The following is a 22628-nucleotide window of genomic DNA, read 5'->3' as shown; positions in this document are numbered from 1 at the left end:
GCCCTGTGGAACGCCCTCCCATCAGATGTCAAAGGAAAAAAAAACAGCTACCAGATATTTAGAAGACCTCTGAAGGCAGCCCTGTTTAGGGAGGCTTTTAATGTTTAATAGATTATTTTATTTTATTTCATTTTTCTATTGGAAGCCACCCAGAGTGGCTGGGGAAACCCAGCCAGATGGGCGAGGTATAAATAATAAATTATTATTATTATTATTATTATTATTATTATTATTATTATTATTATGACGGTGTCTTAAAAAAAGGGGAAACACAGTAGGTTCTGTTAAACTCTTTTCTCCGCTAGAGTAAAGGAGAGTTAGCTGGCAGAAGCCTCAAATAGTCCTGGCGATCCTTCCAGCCGTTTGGCTCCTTCTCCAAAACTAGGATTTTTATTTTCCTTTTGGCCCAACCCTGCCGTTCCTCGAGCTACCCAACCCTCTAGTCTTGTCTGAGAAAGGCGGTGCCTTCCAGCTGGCTCCAGTCAGGTGAGCTGGTGCCCAGTAGATGCTCCCCGAGGGCTCATAATTTGCAAATCAAACCATTTTTTAACCAAGTGGGAGGGAGGGAGAGAGATCAAGTTCAGGATTCATTGAATGCAGATAGTTAGCATGGGGGAGATAGAGGGAGAATGAATCAAATCAACAACCGGCCCCTAAAGCTTATGTTGGCTGCATCCTGCTTGGCAGGCTGCTCTTTGAGTAGAAGAAGCCTTGTCAGAGTGGATGGAGGAGGTCAGAGTAGAACGGGGCACAGCCAGATAGGATATTTGAAGTAGTGCAGAAGCTCAAAGGAGTTTTTGCCTGGGCTGAAAGCAACAGTGGCCACATTCAGGATCAATTCATAGAATCATAGAGTTGGAAGAGACCACAAGGGCCATCCAGTCCAACCCCCTGCCAAGCAGGAAACACCACCCAAGCATTCTTGACATATGCCTGTCAAGCCTCTGCTTAAAGACCTCCAAAGAAGGAGGTCTTGATGGTCCAGCTCTCACTTCCATACATCACTACTGGGAAAACCATAGCTTGAACTAGACGGACCTTTGTCGGCAAGGTGATGTGTCTGCTTTTTAAGATGCTGTCTAGGTTTGTCATTGCTTTTCTCCCGAGAAGCAGGCGGTTTTGATCCTGGGTACGTCCCTGCTCACCCCCCTTCTCTCCTTGCAGAGAAACACCTGGTCGTCCTGGGAGAATCAAAATGGTTTTCAGGCCTGTCTTCCTGTCCTGTTTGCTTGTTACATTTATGTACATGTTTATGAATAATTATTATATATATATAAAACCTTAAAATTCTCACAACAGCATATTGAGACTTGCCTCTTGTTTCAGTCCATTTGGACTGCCTCTGTCATCATGACACCATGTCTGCCCTTTTTAAATCCTCATCATCCTAATGATTATCTGAACCCGATCCGTGGTTGTGAGACACCTCTCAGAAGAAACTTGCTTTGTGCCATGAGCCCCATGGCGATGTCATGGAGGAGAGGGCTGGATCCTGAAGTGCTCTGGGTGTTGGAGCTGGGCAGCCGTGGTAGGGGGGATTTGATTTCAATCAAACTGATTTAAATCATGATTCAAATTACGCTTTAAATCACTTGTCAGTAAGGCTTGATTTAAATCATAGTTTCAGAGCCGTCTTTCCTATTGGGGCTAGTGGCGCGTTGTGCAGGGCGTCAGCCTCTCAGGGGCGCCCCAGCGAGTGGGGGAGCTGCGCAGCTTTGCCAACAGCCTCCCCTTTCCCTGCCGCCGAGCGCCGCTTCCTCCTTTCCCCGCGCCTCCACCATCGGGGAGCAAGCGCCCGTCCTCCGCCTCACCAAGACGTATCATGGCGCTGTGCCAGGATGTCGCCGGTGCGCGCCTGGCCCGGAGCAGCGGCCAAGGCCGCCGCGTCCCCCAGAGCTGCATCTGTAGGAGCAGAGTCTAAATATTAACCAATTTGTCCCAAATTTGAAATCTGACTATGTTTATACCATACGCCTGAGATAAGATCAAGGGATGAAACATTTTCGAATTATTATTTTTTTATGACCCACCCTATTGTGGGAGTATGTTTGTCCGCTGTTCGTTGAATGTCCACTGGAGGGCGCCATTTCTTGGACCACAAATCCAGGTTTTAACCTGGCTTAGGTGTGTCAGCTGGTCAGTGTAAGTGCATGATGACCTGCTCACATGTGACTCTGAGGTTGTGGCCAAATTTCAGGACGATCAGGTAAGTGCTTGTGGGAGAAAAGTGGGGAAGAACACACATGCAGCTTCACCATTTATATATATATAGATCAGCAATAAATGGTACACAGGAACTTTTCCTTCTCAAGACAGCTTTTTGGACTTGAGCAAAAAGAGGCAGGATTTTAACGTCTCATATTTACCACCTGCATATCCATTGCATTGTCCTACTTTGTAACCAAAGGGTTTCCCCCCTCCTCCCCGTCTTTCTCTTTCTTTCTTTCTTTCTCTCTCTCTCACTCCCACCACTTACTGCTCCTCAGGGCTTTCCTGGTGATCTTGGAGAACGAGGACCTCCGGGCATTGACGGCAACCCAGTAAGTTGGCAAAAGTTTCTCTCCTGGTTTTTGTTTTCTTTTGCGGGTCTCTTTGGGAGGCAGCCTGTTTGCTGTTCGGGATTGGCCCCTTGGAATCATCAATGGCTCCTCCTCATCCTGGAGAGAAGTGACTAGGGGGGTGCCACAGGGTTCTGTCTTGGGCCCAGTCTTATTCAACATCTTTATCAATGACTTGGATGACGGGATTGAGGGCATCCTGAGCAAGTTTGCAGACGGCACCAAATTGGGAGGGGTGGCTAATACCCCAGAGGACAGGATCACACTTCCAAATGACCTTAACACATTAAACAACTGGGCCAAAGCAAACAAGATGAACCAGTGGCCATGATCTTGGGTTTTTAGATGTTGAGCTTCAGACCATATTTTGCGCTCTCCTCTTTCACCCTCATTAAAAGTAGACCCATCGAAACTGGTGGATATTACTAAGTTAGGTGCCTTAATTTCAGTGGGTATTCTCATGAGTATAACTGCTCTGCATAAAATCGAATCCCCCTCCTCCCTGTTGGTATAGTGAGAATCATAGAATCCTAGAGTTGGAAGAGACCACAAGGGCCGTCCAATCCAATCCCCTGCCAAGCAGGAAACACCTCCAGACTTTGGCCCTCCAGATGTTTTGGACTACAATTCCCATCACCCCTGACCACTGGTCCTGTTAACTAGGGATCGTGGGAGTTTTAGGCCAAAACATCTGGAGGGCTGCAGTTTGGGGATGCCTGGTCTAGATGCTATACTCCTTTTGATGCAGCCCAGAATTGCATTGGCTTTTTGAGCTGCTGCATCACACTGTTTACTCATGTCAAGTTTGTAGTCTACCAAGACTCCTAGATCCTTTTCACATGTACTGCTCTCAAGCCAGGTGTCTCCCACCCTGTATTTGTGCCTTTCATTTTTTTTGCCCAAGTGTAGTGCTTTACATTTCTCCTTGTTAAAATTCATCTTTTAATTGCAACTTATCACCAAGCTCAAAACCATGGAGGGACCTGGTTTGAACAGAGATATCGGGTTCTTATCTCATTATACATGATAAGCGATCTTCAGCCATCTCAACCCTTGCTTTTTCATGCAAAACCATTTGCAGTCGTTTGCAGTCATCAACAGCTATCAGTCAGTCAATCACCCATTTCCACCACCCTTCTGAGTGATCCCCCCTCCCCATCCCCACCCCTCCCCACCCCTTCTCTACATAAGTGCCTGGAAACTTCCATTTCACTGTATCTGAAGAAGTGTGCATGCACACGAAAGCTCATACCAAAATAAAAACTTAGTTGGTCTTTAAGGTGCTACTGAAGGAATTTTTTTATTTTACTTCGATCCAGACCAACACGGCTACCTACCTGTAACCAAAATTCATCTTGTTTGCTTTGGCCCAGTTGTCTAATCTGTTCAGGTCATTTGGAAGTGTGATCCTGTCCTCTGGGGTATTAGCCACCCCTCCCAATTTGGTGTCATCTGCAAACTTCCTCAGGATGCCCTCAAGCCCTTAAAACCTTGGTTCTGGCGAAGGTGTGCAAAGGTAGCGTACTATGAAGCCATTAGCCTTTTACAAAACCCTGATAGGATTGAATTGCATTGTAGTGACACTGAGTACACTTAAATAGCTTTCAGCTTTGATATAAGGCTACCTGTATGTCTGGTATCTGAAGAAGTGTGCATGCACACGAAAGCTCATACCTATGACAAACTTAGATGGTCTCTAAGGTGCTACTGGAAGGATTTTTTAAATCTTGTTTTGGCTTCTTCTGTAATCTCTCAGAAATAACCTTACAACCTAGTTGTTTTTGCAGTGTTTACCTTTGGTCCCCTTAAGGATTGAAGAGAAATGTGATTCGGTTCTCATTTCAATGGAAATCTATGAAATCTGCACTTTCCAAAACCAAATGTGAATGAAAACATAGCGGTTCTTTGAAATTTGCACTTCTCCAAATTGTCCAGCCAGTGTTTGCAAAACTGCATAGGTTAGGGGGAAGTATGCCTGAAATGAATGCATTAGAGAAAATGACATACAAACAAAAAAAAATATCTGGGGAAATCTGCAAAGCTGCATAGAAAAATGAGTATAAAGTGGTGACTCGCAAGACAAATTCGTTTTGCGAAAAATTCATCTTGCAAATCGCAGTTTCCCATAGGAATGCATTGAAATTTCTTTTTTTGCCCATAGGAATGCATTAATTAAATTTCAGTGCATTCGTATGGGAAACCACGATTCGCAAGACGAATTTTTCGCAAAACGAATTCGTCTTGCGAGTCACCATCAGATCGCAAGACGCATTTGTCTTGTGAAGAATTCATCTTGCAGGGCATTCGTCTTGCGAGGTACCGCTGTACAGTGGTACCTCGGTTTATGAACACAATTGGTTCCAGAAGTCTTTTCATAAACTGAAGCGTTCATAAACTGAAGCTAACTTTCCCATTGAAAGTAATGGAAAGTACTTAAACTGAAGCATACTTAACCTGAAGTGAACTTTCCAATTGAAAGTAATAGAAAGTGGATTAATACATTCCAGATGGGTCCGCGGCGTTCGTAAACTGAAAATTCGTAAACCGAGGTGTTCATAAACCGAGGTTCCACTGTATTAGGATAAGTTTGCATGGAAATGCTGGATAATTTTTCAGGAGGATTTTTTAAAAAAATGCAAATTGTTGCAGAAATGTGGAGAAGTGGATTTAATATTTGAAAAACTCAAAATTCAGAGGACCACGCCTGGTCACCTCACCATACAATTTCTTGCTCAACCTATCCCCTTCTATCGAAGCAGGCCAGGAATGCCCCCTTTCCTTTTATTCCTTTTTTAAAAAATCTGCATTGTCAGCAGAAAAGATGCCTTGGACCAGCATATTGCTTTCCCCAGCCCTTCCTAAACGTTGCTTTTAACTCTCCCTATCCTCAAAATTCTCTTTCAAATGATTTTCCTTCGTGCATTCGTGTGTGTGTGTGTTTGTTTTAAGTAGAACAGCTGCCCAGCAGTTTGCCCAGTTGTCAGAGCAGAGATAAAATGCGTAAAAATTGCTTGCTTTCGACACAGCATATGCCCTTCAATTCTGGCTGCTTGTGTGAGAATTAAAGGGTAGGAGTTCCGGTCAATTAGAAGGGACCTGTTGGAGCAGACCAAGGGCTGACCCGCCTGCTCTACAATCTTTTCCCACAGTGCCCAACCTCCAGCTGCCTCTGGGAAACCCACAAGCCGTTCAGCACAATCAGGGGTGTATTATTTATTTATTTATTTATTTATTTATTTATACCCCGCCCATCTGGCTGGGTTTCCCCCACCACTCTGGGCGGCTTCCAACAAATAGCAAAATACATTCAAATAGCACAGATTAAAAACTTCCCTAAACAGGGCTGCCTTTAGGTGTTTTCTAAATGTCAGGTAGTTGTTGATCTCCTTGACTTCTGATGGGAGGACGTTCCACAGGGCGGGTGCCACTACCGAGAAGGCCCTCTGCCTGGTTCCCTGTAGCTTTGCTTCTCGCAGGGAGGGAACCGCCAGAAGGCCCTCGGCGCTGGATCTCAGTGTCCGGGCAGAACGATGGGGGTGGAGACGCTCCTTCGGGTACACAGGACCGAGGTCAGGAATGCTTTGATGGTGTTTCCTGCTTGGCACGGGGTTGGACTGGATGGCCCTTGTGATCTCTTCCAACTCTATGATTCTATGAACACTAAGAGTGAGCCACTGTGGGCAGCAGCCTGAGAGGAGCCATGGACCATGAGATTAGCCATTAGTCAGGACCAAAGAGCAAGCCTGGACTACAGGGCAAACCAGCAGATAGGATAGCGGAGTGAATAAGACGTCAGGACTGAAGATTTCCAGGAGTGTGCCAGGGTTCAGGAAAACACCATGTTGCTTCAGTGAGGTTCTAACTGGAAGCAGGAGCCTTTTTATGCACTTCCTTGTGAAGGCAGTGAAGGTCCTGTGTAAGTCAAAGTAAAGTACCTTCAGGCCCTAGACCAGGGGCTTATGGGAGCTGGAGTCCAACAGCATCTGGAGGGTACCTCTGTGGCAAAAGGGGTCTCTCCAGATGCCATTGAACTGCAACTTCCATCAGCCCCAGACATCATGGCCGATGGACCTACCCTGCCCTAGAATGAATGCACTCAGCCAGACTGGTCGCTGGATTCTCCCAAGAATAATAATAATAAAATAATAATTCTTAATAATGAAAAGAATTAAACTCAACAACAAACTAAAAACAGATCAAACACACATCAACTCCCTCATGTGGTGAGCCTTTGAACTACAGTTGGCAGCGTTTGTCCACATCACCATTTATCTTGTGATAAGCCATAGAGGTGGGTGGGTGTGCCATTAGGTTTTTAAATTGGTACAGGAACAGAGGAAGCTGTCAGGGATCCTTTAGTTTAGATTCCTGCATTGCAGGGGGTTGGACTAGATGACACTCGGGGTAGCTTCCAACTCTACAATTCTAGGATTCTGCGATTTCAGGTCATGGAATCATAGAATCATAGAATCAGAGTTGAAAGAGACCACAAGGGCCATCCAGTCCAACCCCCACCAAGCAGGAAACACCATCAAAGCATTCTTGACATATGCCTGTCAAGCCTCTGCTTAAATACCTCCAAAGAAGGAGACCCCACCACACTCCTTGGTAGCAAATTCCACTGCTGAACAGCTCTTACTATCAGGAAGTTCTTCCTAATGTTGAGGTGGAATCTTTTTTCTTGTAGTTTGAATCCATTTGCTCCGTGTCCACATCTCTGGAGCAGCAGAAAACAACCTTTCTCCCTCCTCTATATCACATCCTTTGATATATTTGAACATGGCTATCATATCACCCTAAGCCATTCCTCATAAGGCATCGTTTCCAGGCCTTTGACCATTTTGGTTGCCCTCTTCTGGACACGTTCCAGCTTGTCAGTATCCTCCTTGAACTGTGGTGCCCAGAACTGGACACAGTACTCCAGGTGAGGTCTGACCAGAGCAGAATACAGTGGTACTATTACTTCCCTTGATCTAGATGCTCCTATTGATGCAGCCCAGAATTGCATTGGCTTTTTTAGCTGCTGCATCACACTGCTGACTCATGTCAAGTTTGTGGTCTACCAGGACTCCTAGATCCTTTTCACATGTACTGCTCTCAAGCCAGGTGTCTCCCATCCTGTATTTGTGCCTTTCATTTCTCTTGCCCAAGTGTAGTACAGTGGTGCCTCGCTTAACAAACGCCCCGTAAGACAAAATTTTTGCTTAAAGAAAGGATTTTTCTAGCGGAGGTTGCCTCGCTAGACAAATTCGTTTTACGAAAAATTCGTCTAGCAAATCGCGGTTTCCCATAGGAATGCATTGAAATTCAATTAATGCGTTCCTATGGGCAACTTTTTTTAAAAAAAAAACAATATTCAATGCATTCCTATGGGATTTGCTAGACAAATTTTTCATTATAAGAATAGACCCGTGGAACGAATTAAATTCGTCTAGTGAGGCACCACTGTACTTTACATTTCTCCCTGTTCAAATTCATCTTGTTTGCTTTGGCCCAGTTCTCTAACCTGTTAAGGTCATTTTGAAGTGTGATCCTGTCCTCTGGGCCCAAGACAGAACCCTGTGGCACCCCACTAGTCACTACTCTCCAGGATGAGGAGGAGCCATTGATGAGCACCCTTTGGGTTCGGTCAGTCAGCCAGTTACAAATCCACTGAATGGGAGCATTGTCTAGCCTGCATTTTACCAGCTTCTTTACAAGAATATCATGGGGCACCTTGTCAAAGGCCTTGCTGAAATCAAGATAGGCCACATCCACAGCGTTCCCGTCATCTACCAGGCTTGTAATTCTCTCGGGAGTCTCTCTCCAAAACCTTCCTGGAGATGCCACTGGGGATTGAACATGGACCTTCTGGTTGCACGGCAGATGCACTGCCATAGAGCTATGACCCTTCCCATGAACTGACTGTCTACCCCAACCCAAAACCCTTTCAGGTGTGGTTGGACTCTCAACTCCCCTCAGCTCCAGCCAGCATGCAAAATGGACCAGGATTACGGGTGCTGAAGTTCAGGGTATAAGGAGCGTGTCAAGCTGAGGAAGACAAAGCTGTGTTGTAGGAAGAAAACACTAGCTGCCTTTTTGGAATGTCTCCAGTCATCTGGTCCAGTTGCATGCAGGTCCTCTTTTATTCCCAGCAACATATTGGGCTCATTCTGAAAGAGGGGCATAGGATCTGTGGCTCTCCAGATGTTGTTGGGCTCCCATCACCCCAGACCATCGCTCAGGCTGGCAGGGGCTAAGCAGATTTCATGGGGCTCAACGTGAATCTGGCTCGGAGCTCTAGGTCACTTTTTCAAATCTCTGCCTGGGATATCCGGAGAATCCAGAGTCCTGCAATATTAATTCCCCAGCGGAAAAGCATACTTTCCTTTGGCCTTTTTAGATTTCCTCCCCCCACTCAAAACACTTAGTGCACAGAATGAAAGGGGAAAGCTTTGGCTTGTTTGAAGAGACGTTTGGTGGGGTCAAGGAAAGTGTCACAGACCGAGCAAATTCCAGCAAAGGACACCCAGGGAACAGATTCTGAGGTCTGCTGGGAGGAATGTATGTGGAAAACACAGTTGTGGATCCCACGTTTCTGTCCTTTCACCTGCTTCCAGATTTTGATACACACTTTGGGCTCTTGACTGTTTCTTCCCGTGCCACTGAATTTGGGTGGCTTGTACTGCTTACCTCAGATTGGCTTGGGGCAGTCTCCTCCCACACCCCCAGCCCCTTTCTGTACTTCTCTCTCTTCGTGGAAAGCGTTTGGAGAGATTTTAGAAATGGATGCAGCACAGAGCGCTCATGGTCCCTGCTCCAGCCGAATAGCTAGTCATGCCATCCTCCATGCTATTCCATAGAATCATAGACTTGGAAGAGACCGCAAGGGCCATCCTGTCCAACCCCCTGCCAAGCAGGAAACAGCATCAAAGCGTTCTTGACATATGCCTGTCAAGCCTCTGCTTAAAGACCTCCAAAGAAGGAGACTCCACCACACTTCTTAGCAGCAAATTCCACTGCTGAACAGCTCTTACTGTTAGGAAGTTCTTCCTAATGTTGAGGTGGAATCTTCTTTCTTGGACTGGATGTACTGGATGACCCTTGTGGTCTGTTTCAACTCTATGATTCTAATAGTCAAAGTAGACCAACCTGAAATTAATGAATCTGTCAGCTGTGACCATTCAGTTCAGTGGGTCTACTCTGAGTAGAACTAACACTGGATACAACCCATGCCCAAGACTGGTGCTAGAGTTTTTTGTGCCCTACGTGAGATTACCTTCTGCCGGCGGCGCCCCCCCCCCCAATTTCCCAGAGTTGTTGACCTTTTTTAGAAAAAATAAAAGTGGAATAAAAAATAAAATAAATAAATGAATAAATAAAAATAAAAAGTAGAAAATAGAAAAAATAGAAAATAGAAAAAATAAAAAGTGAGCGAGTGGAGAGGGCGCCTCCAGGGCCATCCCTAGGCCCGGGCTGGGTGGTGCAAGGCGCCAGGGCGCCTGACCATCAGGGACGCAGAAGGGGCCCCGAACTCAGTGGCTTCAGGCAGCTCTCCGGAGGCACGAGGGGAGCGCGGGCCTGGTGGCGCCTCCACTGAACAGCCTCCGCCCACACCTCCCTCCTCCCACCCGGCTTGGGACGCACAAAGGAAGAAAAGATGGGAACCGAACCGAGCCGAGCCGAGTCGAGCACTGGATTCAAAGCGCTCAGCTCCTTCTGCTGGAGTGCCACCAGGTTCTGTCTTGGGCCCAGTCTTCTTCAACGTGCCGTGCCGTGCCTCCTTCTCCCTTTTCTCATGGCGGGCTCTGCTTAGTCAAGCTTCGCCACCAGCGGGCACACAGCGCCCAAGCGGCTCTTGCTGGTCCCGACACCATGCCAGCCTCCTCCATGCCGTGCCGCTGGTGGTGAAGCTCTAAATTTTGAGAAAGGGATCTTTGTGCCACGGCACTGGCTGTGCTAAAACGGCCCTGCTCTCAGCCTTATCGTGTTTCCCCTTTTTAAGACACCGTCTTATAACTTGTTATCTTCAAAAAAACACAGGGTGGCTTACTTTCGGTGGGATGTCTTTTTTATTATTATTACCAGTACGGTTTTTATGGCTCAGGGCGCTCCTGGGCTCTCTTGAGTCCTCGGCGCTGCAGCAGCCACCGCTTCCAGGTGGCGGGGCGGCAGGCGTCCTTGGCTGGGCCATGCAGAGGCCACTGGCTCAGGCGCTCCGCCCGCCACTGCAGGGCGCTCCAAGCTCCTTGGCCGGGCCAGGCAAGGAAGAAGCAGTGAGCCCAGCGGTGGCGGCAAGCACGGAAGCGGCAGGGATGGCGGTGGACGAGAAGGCAGAGCGCGGGGATGCAGCCAGCAAGGCGGGAGTGCAATCAGCTCTTAAGTGGCCCTCTTGGAGCGCCGCTTCCCAGCTGATCGCGCTCCTGCAGTGCCGGCCACATGGAGTGACTCTGTGAGTTTCCGCAGCGCGGAAGTATGGCTTATTTTCGGGGTATGTCTTCTATTTCTCAAATGCTTCAAAACCCTGCCATGGCTTACTTTGTGACTACGTATTTAAAAGGGGGGAAACAGGGGTAGTTCATCCATCTGTAAAATGGGAGCGGTCGTGTCTGTTCTTAGCCACAGGGCTGGTTTTGAGGTGAGCGAGGCAGAGGTTTGTGCTGGATTTTTGTAGGTGGGAAAGAGAAAAGTGACGGTGGAAAATTCTCTTTCTTTCTTTCCTTGTCCGGCACCCTTCTCTTGCTCCGCTCCCCGCCCCCCCTTTCCGAAAGCACACAGTGAAATCCTTCTTCTCTCCTGTCCCACTTTTGGGGGAGGCGGGGAGGAAAGCTGGTCTTGAACAAGCAGCCTTGTGTCTCCCAAGGAGGTCTCTCTTATTGACAAGCTTGCTGAAGATGGAAGCTCTAGATTGCCCACGGCGCACGCTTAACCCTTCCTTCCCCTGCAGCCCTCGCCGCACGGAGACACTTCTTCTTCTATGTTTTTTATTATCATTATTATTCTTTATTTATTTTCCTTCTTAAAAAACATACATGAAAAGAAAAGGACACGAACATAATCGACACGACCTAATGAAAGAAAACATAACATAACATTCAACATAACAAAATCTCAAACATTAAAAAAACAAAACACATCTCAAACAACAATATATAACAAAACACATAATGAAATAATATTAAATCCGAATCCTATATACATAAAATTAACATAACTTAGATTCATATTCATAATATTAAATGATAATAATCAAAATTAACGATACAACAAAACAAATAATGAAATAAATCATGAAATAATATTAAATCCGAATCCTATATACGTAAAAATAACATAACTTAGATTCATATATATATATAATAATATTAAATGATAATAATCAAAATTAACGATATAACAAAACAAATAATGAAATAATATTAAACCCGAATCATATATATATATAAATAACATAACTTAGATTAATATATATCATAATATTAAATGATCATAATCAAAATTAACGATATAACAAAACAAATAATGAAATAAATAATGAAATAATATTAAATCCAAATCATATACAGTGTACCTCTACTTACGAATTTAATGCGTTCTAAACGCACATTCATAAGTCGAAAAAAATTGTAAGTCGAATCCCATAGGAATACATTGAGAGAAAAAATTCGTAAGTCGAAGCAACCCTATCTAAAAATTCGTAAGTAGAAAAAATCCTATCTAAACCACATCCAAGATGGCAGAGGGAGCTCCATTCGGAAGTAGAAACATTCGGAAGTAGAGTTATTCGTAAGTAGATGTACCACTACCGTATACATAAAAATAACATAACTTAGATTCATATATATAATAATATTAAATGATAATAATCAAAATTAACGCTATAACAAAAAATATCTTAAGATTGAACAACGCTAGAAAAATTCACCCCCCTCCACCCCTTGTGACTTCCAGCCTCTCCTATATACTGATTTATATTACCTTGATCAATTGCATCCTTGATTCTAGTAATCTTTTCCTTTTCCTTTTTGAATTTGTGCCCTTCATACCTCTGCTATAAGATTCGCGTTCTCGATCTGTTTCTTTCAATATGATTTCAATAATTCCCAATCCTACCCTGCTTTTTCTTCACTTAACCCTTTCATTCTAAATCCCACTTTCATTGCTAAATTTTTAGAATTTGTTAATTTCATGAGCCAATCTTCTATACTCAGAACTTTTCAGCTTTTCCAATTTTTTGCAATTAGGAGCCTGCCGGCTACTGCTATGTTTGTAGTTGGGGTGTGTGGAGGGAAGAATCTCCACTTGTGCTGACAAAAAGCCTGTTAACTGTGTTCCTCCTTCTTTCCTTTTAGGGAGATGTGGGAGCCCCTGGTCCTGCGGGAGTTGACGGACTCATTGTAAGTACGGTAAAGACAGGAGCGCTTTTCATCTGGGGCTCTGGAGCGCTGCTGCCTATTTTGAATTTTTTCCAAGGCACCACTCAGAGCCTTGTGGAAATGCACTGTGTTGATTTAATCAAAGCAAAATAAAAAAATCCTTCCAGTAGCACCTTAGAGACCAACTAAGTTTGTCATGTAGTTGTTTAGTCGTTTAGTCGTCTCTGACTCTTCGTGACCCCATGGACCAGAGCAGGTCAGGCACTCCTGTCTTCCACTGCCTCCCGCAGTTTGGTCAAACTCATGTTCGTAGCTTCGAGAACACTGTCCAACCATCTCCTCCCTTCTCCTCCCCTTCTCCTTGTGCCCTCCATCTTTCCCAACATCAGGGGCTTTTCCAGGGAGTCTTCTCTTCTCATGAGGTGGCCAAAGTCTTGGAGCCTCAGCTCCAGGATCTGTCCTTCCAGTGAGCACTCAGGGCTGATTTCCTTCAGAATGGATAGGTTTGATCTTCTTGCAGTCCATGGGACTCTCAAGAGTCTCCTCCAGCACCATAATTCAAAAGCATCAATTCTTCGGCGATCAGCCTTCTTGATGGTCCAGCTCTCAGTTCCATACATCACTACTGGGAAAACCATAGCTTCAACTATACAGACCTATGTTGGCAAGGAGAAGAGCGTGGGGGTGTGGGTATTATTCAGAAGGGTGCCATCCCAAACATACAATCCATTGTATACAGCCAGGCCATACGTTACAGCCGCATCTGTTCCAATTCAACAGACAGAGACTCTCCCCTAAGAGATCTACAGCAAACCTTTTTAGAACAAAAATATCCACCCGATGGAGTTAAACAACAGATCAACAGAGCCAGACTGATACCCAGAAAGAACTTGCTGCAAGACAGACCCAAAAAAGGAAATAACAGAACACCACTAATTATCACATACAGCTCCCAAGTTAAAACAGTACAACGCATCATCAGAGATCTACAGCCTCTTCTGGACAATGACAGCTCCCTTTCTCAAGCTCTGGGAGGAAGACCTTTCATTGCCTACAGGCAGCCACCCAATCTTAAACAACTCCTCACCCACAATAATACCACCACCAGACGTAACAGGGACACTGGTACCAGAGCCTGCAATAAACCCAGATGCCAACTTTGCTACCACATACACCCAGACAACACCATCACTGGCCCCAACAACATCCAACATACCATCTCAGGACTATTGAATTGCTCATCTTCTAACATTGTGTATGCCATCAAATGCCAACGGTGCCCTTCAGCTCTCTATATTGGACAAACAGGCCAAACCCTACGCCAAAGGATCAATGAACATAAATCTGACATCAGGAATCACAAGACAGAGAAACCGGTAGGAGAACACTTCAATCTCCCAGGACATTCTATACAAGATCTCAAAATAGCTGTCTTACTACAAAAGAATTTCAGAAACAGACTGGAAAGAGAAGTTGCTGAATTGCAACTCATTACCAAGCTTCAAACCATGGAGAGACCTGGTCTCAATAAGGACATAGGATTCTTATCTCATTATACAGGATCAAGCTTTCTTTAGCCATCTGCCCCCTTGCTTTTTCCTGCAAGACCAATTGCAGTCGTTAACAGTCATCAACAGGTTTACCACTCCTATCAGCCAATCACCCTTCTGAGTAATACCCCTCCCCACCCTCTGACTATACATAAGGGTCTGGTGAGTTTTGTTTCAGTGTATCTGAAGAAGTGTGCCTGCACACGAAAGCTCCTACCTATGACAAACTGAGTTGGTCTCTAAAGTGCTTTGTTTTGACTACGCCAGACCAACACGGCTACCTACCTGTAACTTGATTTAATCTGCTACCCTTGCTGGGCGGGTCCGTGTTAAAGCTGCAGTGTTGACACAATGGGTGAAAACACCAGCACTGAGTTACCTTTGCTGGGGTGGGAGAAGGAGGAGGCTACGTAGCAGGTGCCCCTCCTACATGCAGGAAGCAGCTGAGACTGCTGCAATAACACACCATGCATTTAAAGCACACCAACTCCGCCACCCAAAGAGTCCTGTGAGCTTTGGTTTGCCCTCTGAACTACAATTCCCAGCACTGCACTCATAGAATAATAGAATCCTAGAGTTGGAAGAGACCACAAGGGCCATCCAGTCCAACCCCCTGCCAAGCAGGAAACACCATCAAAGCAATCTTGACATATGCCTGTCAAGCCTCCGCTTAAAGATCTCCAAAGAAGGAGAATCCACCCCACTCCTTGGTACCAAGTTCCACTGCCGAACAGCTCTTACTGTCAGGAAGTTCTTCCTAATGTTGAGGTGGAATCTTATTTCTTGTAGATTGAATCCATTGCTCCGTGTCCACTTCTCTGGAGCAGCAGAAAACAACCTTTCTCCCACCTCTATATGACATCCTTTTCTATATTTAAACATGGCCACGCGTTGCTGTCAGCCATATGTCAAGAATGCTTTGGTGGTGTTTCCTGCTTGGCAGGGGGTTGGATTGGACGGCCCTATGATTCTATGTCTTAGTCCAGCACTCTGAGCATTAACACCACACTAGAGACCTTTCTGCTGATGCTCAGCATAACACCCCTCGTGGTTGACTTTGCCCCTTCCCTCCTCTTGGTTCTGGATGTCCTTAGGGGCTTGGTACACAGTTATCTCTTGCTGGCATTGAGTGCTGGCATTGAGTGCTGTTCCTCCACAAGTGGAGCAAGGTGTGAGCAGTAACCAGAGCTGGCCACATCCCTCCAAGCTGCGTGACCCAGGCCTGCTTTGTGAACCCAGCGCTTTCTTGCAAGGACCCTCTATGAGAGATCATCAGGGGGTTTGGGCTGGGTGTTCATCAGTATGCGGATGATACCCAGCTCTACCTCTCTTTCAAATCAGAATCAGTGAAGGCGGTGAAGGTCCTGTGTGAGTGCCTGGAGGCGGTTGGAGGGTGGATGGCGGCTAACAGATTGAGGTTGAATCCTGACAAGACAGAAGTACTGCTTGTGGGGGACAGGAGGCGGGCAGGTGTGGAGGACTCCCTGGTCCTGAATGGGGTAACTGTGCCCCTGAAGGACCAGGTGCACAGCCTGGGAGTCATTTTGGACTCACAGCTGTCCATGGAGGCGCAGGTCAATTCTGTGTCCAGGGCAGCTGTCTATCAGCTCCATCTGGTACGTAGGCTGAGACCCTACCTGCCTGCGGACTGTCTCGCCAGAGTGGTGCATGCTCTGGTTATCTCCCGCTTGGACTACTGCAATGCGCTCTACGTGGGGCTACCTTAGAAGGTGACCCGGAAACTGCAATTAATCCAGAATGCAGCAGCTAGACTGGTGACTGGGAGCAGCCGCTGAGACCACATAACACCGCTCTTGAAAGACCTACATTGGCTCCCAGTACATTTCCGAGCACAATTCAAAGTGTTGGTGCTGACCTTGAAAGCCCTAAACCATGGGGCAGCAAACTTTTTCAGCAGGGGGCCGGTCCACTGTCCCTCAGACTATGTGGGGGGCTGGACTATATTTGTGGGGGAGGGGAAATGAACGAATTCCTATGCCCTACAAATAACCCAGAGATGCATTTTACATAAAAGGACACATTCTACTCATGTAAAAACACCAGGCAGGCCCCACAAATAACCCAGAGATGCACTTTAAATAAAAAGGACACATTATACTCATGTAAAAACATGCTGATTCCCAGATTGTCCGCGGGCCAGATTTAGAAGGTGATTGGGCCACATCTGGCCCCCGGGCCTTAGTTTGGGGGTCCCTTCCCTATACGGCCTCGGTCCTATATACCCGAAGGAGCGTCTCCACCCCCATTGTTCTGCCCGGGGAATACGGGAGTCTTGGCAGCTATGGTTTCTAGTCCTTGTGGCCTGAATGTTCCGCTTTGGCAGTAAACTGCTTAGCAGCAAACTTTAGGTAGCCTTCAGAGGAGGCAGAAGGCTTTGTTGTCCTCCATTCCTAAGCCTCACTTCTCTCTTTTTCTCCTCTCTCCCTCTCTCTCTCTCACCAGGGCGATATGGGTGCAGTTGGACCGATAGGTTTCCCAGGACCAAAAGGATTAAAGGTGACTGACTTCCAATAAGCAGAGGCCATAGCTCAGTGGTGCAGAACACGAGGTCCCAGGTTTGACTCCCAGCATTGCCACTCAAAGACCAGGTAGCAGGTGATGGGGAAATCCTCAAAGAGCAGCTGTTGGTCAGAGTAGACAACCGGTGGGGAGACAGCCGCAATGACTTGCCTGCCAAAAGTAGAAGCCAGCTTTATATGTTTTTCAAATCGTCTGAGCTAGGCTCCCTTTTGTCACATTCTTCTTTCTTTAGGGTTCCCTTGAACCCAGGACCAACCATTTGTTCTGCATGCAGAAGTGTATCTTGTGATCTGTAAAGGTGGAGCACAACTCCAAGCCACAAATTAGAAGACCATGGAATATGTTGATCAATATGATCCATGGCTCCTCATCCTAGAGAGAAGTGACTAGTGGGGTGCCACAGGGTTCTGTCTTGAACCCAGTCTTCTTCAACATCTTCATCAATGACTTGGATGATGGGCTTGAGGGCATCCTGAGCAAGTTGGCAGATGACACCAAATGGGGAGGGGTGGCTAATACCCCAGAGGACAGGATCACACTTCCAAATGACAGATTAGACAACTGGGCCAAAGCAAACAAGATGAATTTGAACAAGCAGACATGTAAAGTACTCCACTTGGGCAAAATAAAATAAAATTGAAAGGCACAAATACAGGATGGGTGGCACCTGGCTTGAGAGCACTGCATGTGAAAAGGATCTAGGAGTCTTGGTAGACCACAAACTTGACATGAGTCAACAGTGTGATGCAGCAGCTCAAAAAGCCAATGCAATTCTGGGCTGCATCAAAAGGAGTATAGCATCTAGATCAGGCATCCCAAAACTTCGGCCCTCCAGATGTTTTGGACTACAGTTCCCATCTTCCCCGATCACTGGTCCTGTTAGCTAGGGATCATGGGAGTTGTAGGCCAAAACATCTGGAGGGCCGCAGTTTAGGGATGCCTGATCTAGATCAAGGGAAGTAATAGTACCACTGTCTTTTGCTCTGGTCAGACCTCACCTGGAGTACTGTGTCCAGTTCTGGGCACCACAGTTCAAGAAGGATACTGACAAGCTGTAACGTGTCCAGAAGAGGGCAACCTAAATGTCCAAAGGCTTGGAAACAATGCCTTATGAGGAACGGCTTAGGGAGCTGGGTATGTTTAGCCTGGAGAAGAGAAGGTTAAGGGGTGATATGATAGCCATGTTCAAATATATCAAAGGATGTCATACAGAGGAGGGATAAAGGTTGTTTTCTGCTGCTCCAGAGAAGCGGACACGGAGCAATGGATTCAAATTACAAGAAAGAAGATTCCACCTCAACATTAGGAAGAACTTCTTAACAGTAAGAGCTGTTCGGCAGTGGAATTTGCTGCCAAGAAGTGTGGTGGAGTCTCCTTCTTTGGAGATCTTTAAGCAGAGGCTTGACGGCCATCTGTCAGGAATGCTTTGGTGGTGTTTCCTGCTTGGCAGGGGGTTGAACTGGATGGCCCTTGTGGTCTCTTCCAACTCTAGGATTCTATGATTCTACTAGCTGACCCGACCACGAATTACTGTCAGGCATATGTCTGGAATGAATCATAGAATCCTAGATTTGGAAGAGACCACAAGGGTCATCCAGTCCAACCCCCTGCCAAGCACAAAAACACAAAAATGCTTTGATTGTGTTTCCTGCTTGGCAGGGAGTTGGACTGGATGACCCTTGTGGTCTCTTCCATCTCTAGGATTCTATGATTCTATGATTCCATGGCTCTTAGATTTGGAATGAAGGACAATGTTTCCATTCACTTTGGTCTCACTCTCTCTTTTCTCTTTCTTAGGGGCTGATGGGAAATCCTGGAGAGAGTGGACTGAAAGGTGATAAGGTGATCTGAATATTCCCTTATTGCACGGTTGTTATCTCTCTGCATGCAAGATCCTGTTTTCCTCACACTGTGTGATATTTAGGGACCTCATTACTTATAACTCCCTTAGTTTGCCAGTCTTTCCGATCTGTATATCTGAGTTTAGAGCATACTGGAAAAACAAAGATTTAACGCTCTCAAGATCGGTCCCATCTTGTTTTGTGACAGGTTCCCAGAATTAAAGGGGATGGATCTATATAGCAATGTCTTACAATTTAATATGATCTAGGGCTGTTTTGTCATTTTTGGTGGCAAAAATCACTTCGGTTTTCTGGGGAAGAAATATGGGGGTTGTGTACAACATTAGCACTACTTAGTGTATACTCAGAGTAGATCCGTTGAAATTAATGAATATGATTAATTAGGCCAATTGGTTTCAGTGGGTTTATTCTGCTTATAACTTAGATAGGTACAGCCTTTGGGGTTTTATATGCACAGGTAGATATTTTGTGATAATAATAATAATAATAATAATAATAATAATAATAGTAATAATAGTAATAATAGTAATAGTAATAGTAATAGTAATAGTAATAGTAATTTATTTATACCCCACCCATCTGGCTGGGTTTCCCCAGCCACTCTGGGTGGCTTCCAACAGAAATATTAAAATACACTCATTTCTGAAAGATTAAAAGCCTCCCTAAATGGGGCTGCCTTCAGATGTCCTCCAAAAGTCGGGTAGTTGTTTTTCTCTTTAACATCTGATGGGAGGGCGTTCCACAGGGCGGGCGCCACCACCAAGAAGGCCCTCTGCCTGGTTCCCTGTAACTTGGCTTCTCACAGCGGGGGAACCGCCAGAAGGCCCTCGGGACTGGACCTCAGTGTCCGGGCAGAACGATGGGGGTGGAGACGCTCTTTCAGGTATACAGGACCGAGGCCGTTTAGGGCTTTCAAGGTCAGCACCAACACTTTGAACTGTGCTCGGAAACGTATGTGGTCTTGGCGGCCGCTCCCAGTCACCAGTCTAGCAGCCACATTTTGGATTAGTTGTAGTTTCCGGGTCACCTTCAAAGGTAGCCCCACGTAGAGCGCATTGCAGTAGTCCAAGCGGGAGATAACTAGAGCATGCACCACTCTGGCGAGACAGTCCACGGGCAGGTAGGGACTCAGCCTACATACCAGATGGAGCTGATAGACAGCTGCCCTGGATACAGAATTAACCTGCGCCTCCATGGACAGCTGTGAGTCCAAAATGACTCCCAGGCTGCACACCTGGTCCTTCAGGGCCACAGTTACCTGATTCAGGACCAATGAGTCCCCCACACCTGCCTGCCTCCTGTCCCCCACAAATAGTAATTCTGTCTTGTCAGGATTCAACCTCAACCAATTTGTTCTCCATCAAGAGACTTTAGGATAGGCATCCCCAAACTTCGGCCCTCCAGATGTTTTGGACTACAATTCCCATCTTCCCTGACCACTGGTCCTCTTAGCTAGGGATCATGGGAGTTGTAGGCCAAAACATCTGGAGGGCCACAGTTTGGGGATGCCTGCTTCAGGATTATGCTTTTAGCTATAATTTTTCTCTGCAATTCTAATTTCCCAGTGAAATATACATTGGATAAGATCCAACGTTAGCCACGCCCAGAGTAGACCCATTGAAATTTAAGTCTCTTAATTTCAACAGGTCAACTCTTAAGAATGACTTAGTAGGATCCCACCCATTATTTTTATGTTGTGGTCCATCTTGTAGAATACAGTATTAGGGTGATGACTTTTTTACAACCCCATTTCCCTGTATAATAATTTGATGAGTTTTCATTAAAGATTATATAAAATCTGACTTTCAAAGAGATTTGATAAAAAAAACTCACACACAAAATGATTTTAAAAATTTTATTGATCAGTTTTTGGACCATTATATCTGTAGTCAGATATAAAATTGAACCCAAGCTTTAGAGTCACATACATACAACATTATACCGTATAGGGTCATCAAATACACAAGGAAGCTTTTTTTAGCTGCAGTAACAGTATAGACGCTGCTAGAGGGCAATGATTTGCTACCTCCCCTGTAGGTTGTTTTCCCAGCATGCCCGGCAGGGTCTGCTGGCTGAGTTTTGAGGTCCCAAAAGGGGGCTTTTACCTTGCGCAGGTGTGACATCTGTATAGCCTATGTTGCTAAGAACACTACCCATTGTGGAATGTGGCATTCCTAAAGCAGTTTCCAAAAACCTGGCAACTAAAACTGAATGAAAAAAATAGATAATCAATAATTTGTTTTTATTTTAAAATAAATAAATAAATAACTTTTTCCTTTTTCTTTTTATAAGATTTTTTTAAAAACTTTATTAATTATTTCCTTTATACATAAAAACAAAAAGAGAAATTACAAAAAGTTACATTACATTACAATTTTAGTATACTATACTATACATACTTCTCAGCCTAAACTGGACTTCTGTACCTAACCCTATGTTGACCACTCCTTCTATAATTATTTAATTTATAACGTAATAAACTAGATTAATTTATAGTATAACAAACTAAATTGTCAAATATCAATATAATATTTATCTGGCTAATCTAATTTCTAGAACCATTAAACATCTGAGAGAAGAGTTGGTCTTTCCACAAATGCATTTATATAGTCCGTAAACAATTTCCAATTGCTTTCGCTTTCTTCCGGTTTCACTTCTTTTATAGCCTCATTATTATTTTTTGCGAGATTGTAATATGATAATAATTTTTGTAACCAATCTTCCTTATTTGGGACATCTTGTGATTTCCACGCTTTTGCTATTAATAATCGAAGCTGTAGCCGTCGCATAACTCACTATACATCTATCCTTGGGTTTTATATCGTCACCTAGCATTCCTAGTAAAAAAAAATTCTGGTTGTTTTTTAAACGAATACTTCAATATATATATTTTTATATATCAATTCCCAGAACTCCTTGATATTACTAAAATGTTCCACCACGCATGCATATAGGTACCTATATCTTTGTGGCATCTCCAACAAATATTGCTGGCTCCCGGGTACATTCTGACCAATTTGTTCGGCGTTAGATGCCATTGGTTTTGCATTTTTAATAAATTTTCTATCAGATCAAAATTTGGGGTGAATTTTGAATCTCTTTTCTATAATTGTTCCCATCTCTGAAAATTAATTATTTTCCCCAAATCCTGGCTCCATTTGATCATAAAACTTTTAGTTAGTTCCTCCTCAGTTTACCATTTTAACAATACATTTGATATAAATTTGTGATACTGTATATTTATCTTTGTTGCCAATTAATATTTCTTCCAATTTTGATTTTCCCTTTTCAAATCCAACTTTTTTATCTATTTGAAACCTTTGGTTAATTTGGAAATATTGTAGCCAATTATTTAAATATTTTTTAATTTCTATATATTCCTTTACTTTAAATACACCATCTTCCTCCTCTATGAGCATTCGATAAGTTGGCCCATTATCACCCATATTACGTTGGCCCAATTATCACCCATATTACTTTTGAATGTTTGAAGTAAGACAGAATAAAAGTCAGCAAAATACCCAGTAACTTCAAAATGCTTTAAAAACCCATGGGATTGGAAAGCATCAAAATTTAAAAACCCATATATCAGAGTAGCTAATCAGATAGACAAACCCTTTGAGTGGTCACTAGGCTTAGCTGCCAAGTGTCCCACTGTTCACGGGAAACCCCCGTGAAACCCCCGGATTTTAATTCGTTTCCCGCTGTTCTCCCGAAGGAAGAAAAATCCCGGAAATCCCCCGGATTTCCTACCTGCCAGGG

General features: G+C 44.8%; 1 protein-coding gene across 2 annotated transcripts in view; it reads left to right on the top strand.

Moving 5' to 3' along the window:
* LOC118084239 (uncharacterized) overlaps window positions 1–22628 on the top strand; it is a 281031-nt gene that overhangs the window by 100526 nt on the left and 157877 nt on the right. For both annotated transcript variants that reach the window (XM_060270659.2, XM_060270658.2), the window contains exons 13-16: window positions 2487–2540; window positions 12890–12934; window positions 16927–16980; window positions 18802–18846. In XM_060270659.2, the coding sequence (XP_060126642.2) occupies window positions 2487–2540; window positions 12890–12934; window positions 16927–16980; window positions 18802–18846 (198 nt within the window). The remainder of the gene's footprint in view (window positions 1–2486; window positions 2541–12889; window positions 12935–16926; window positions 16981–18801; window positions 18847–22628) is intronic.

Source organism: Zootoca vivipara, chromosome Z2, assembly GCF_965207765.1.
Source record: "Zootoca vivipara chromosome Z2, rZooViv2.hap1.1, whole genome shotgun sequence".
NCBI lineage: Eukaryota > Metazoa > Chordata > Lepidosauria > Squamata > Lacertidae > Zootoca > Zootoca vivipara.
The sequence above is the reverse complement of the archived record's forward strand: the minus strand, read 5'-3'. Positions and strand labels throughout refer to the sequence as shown.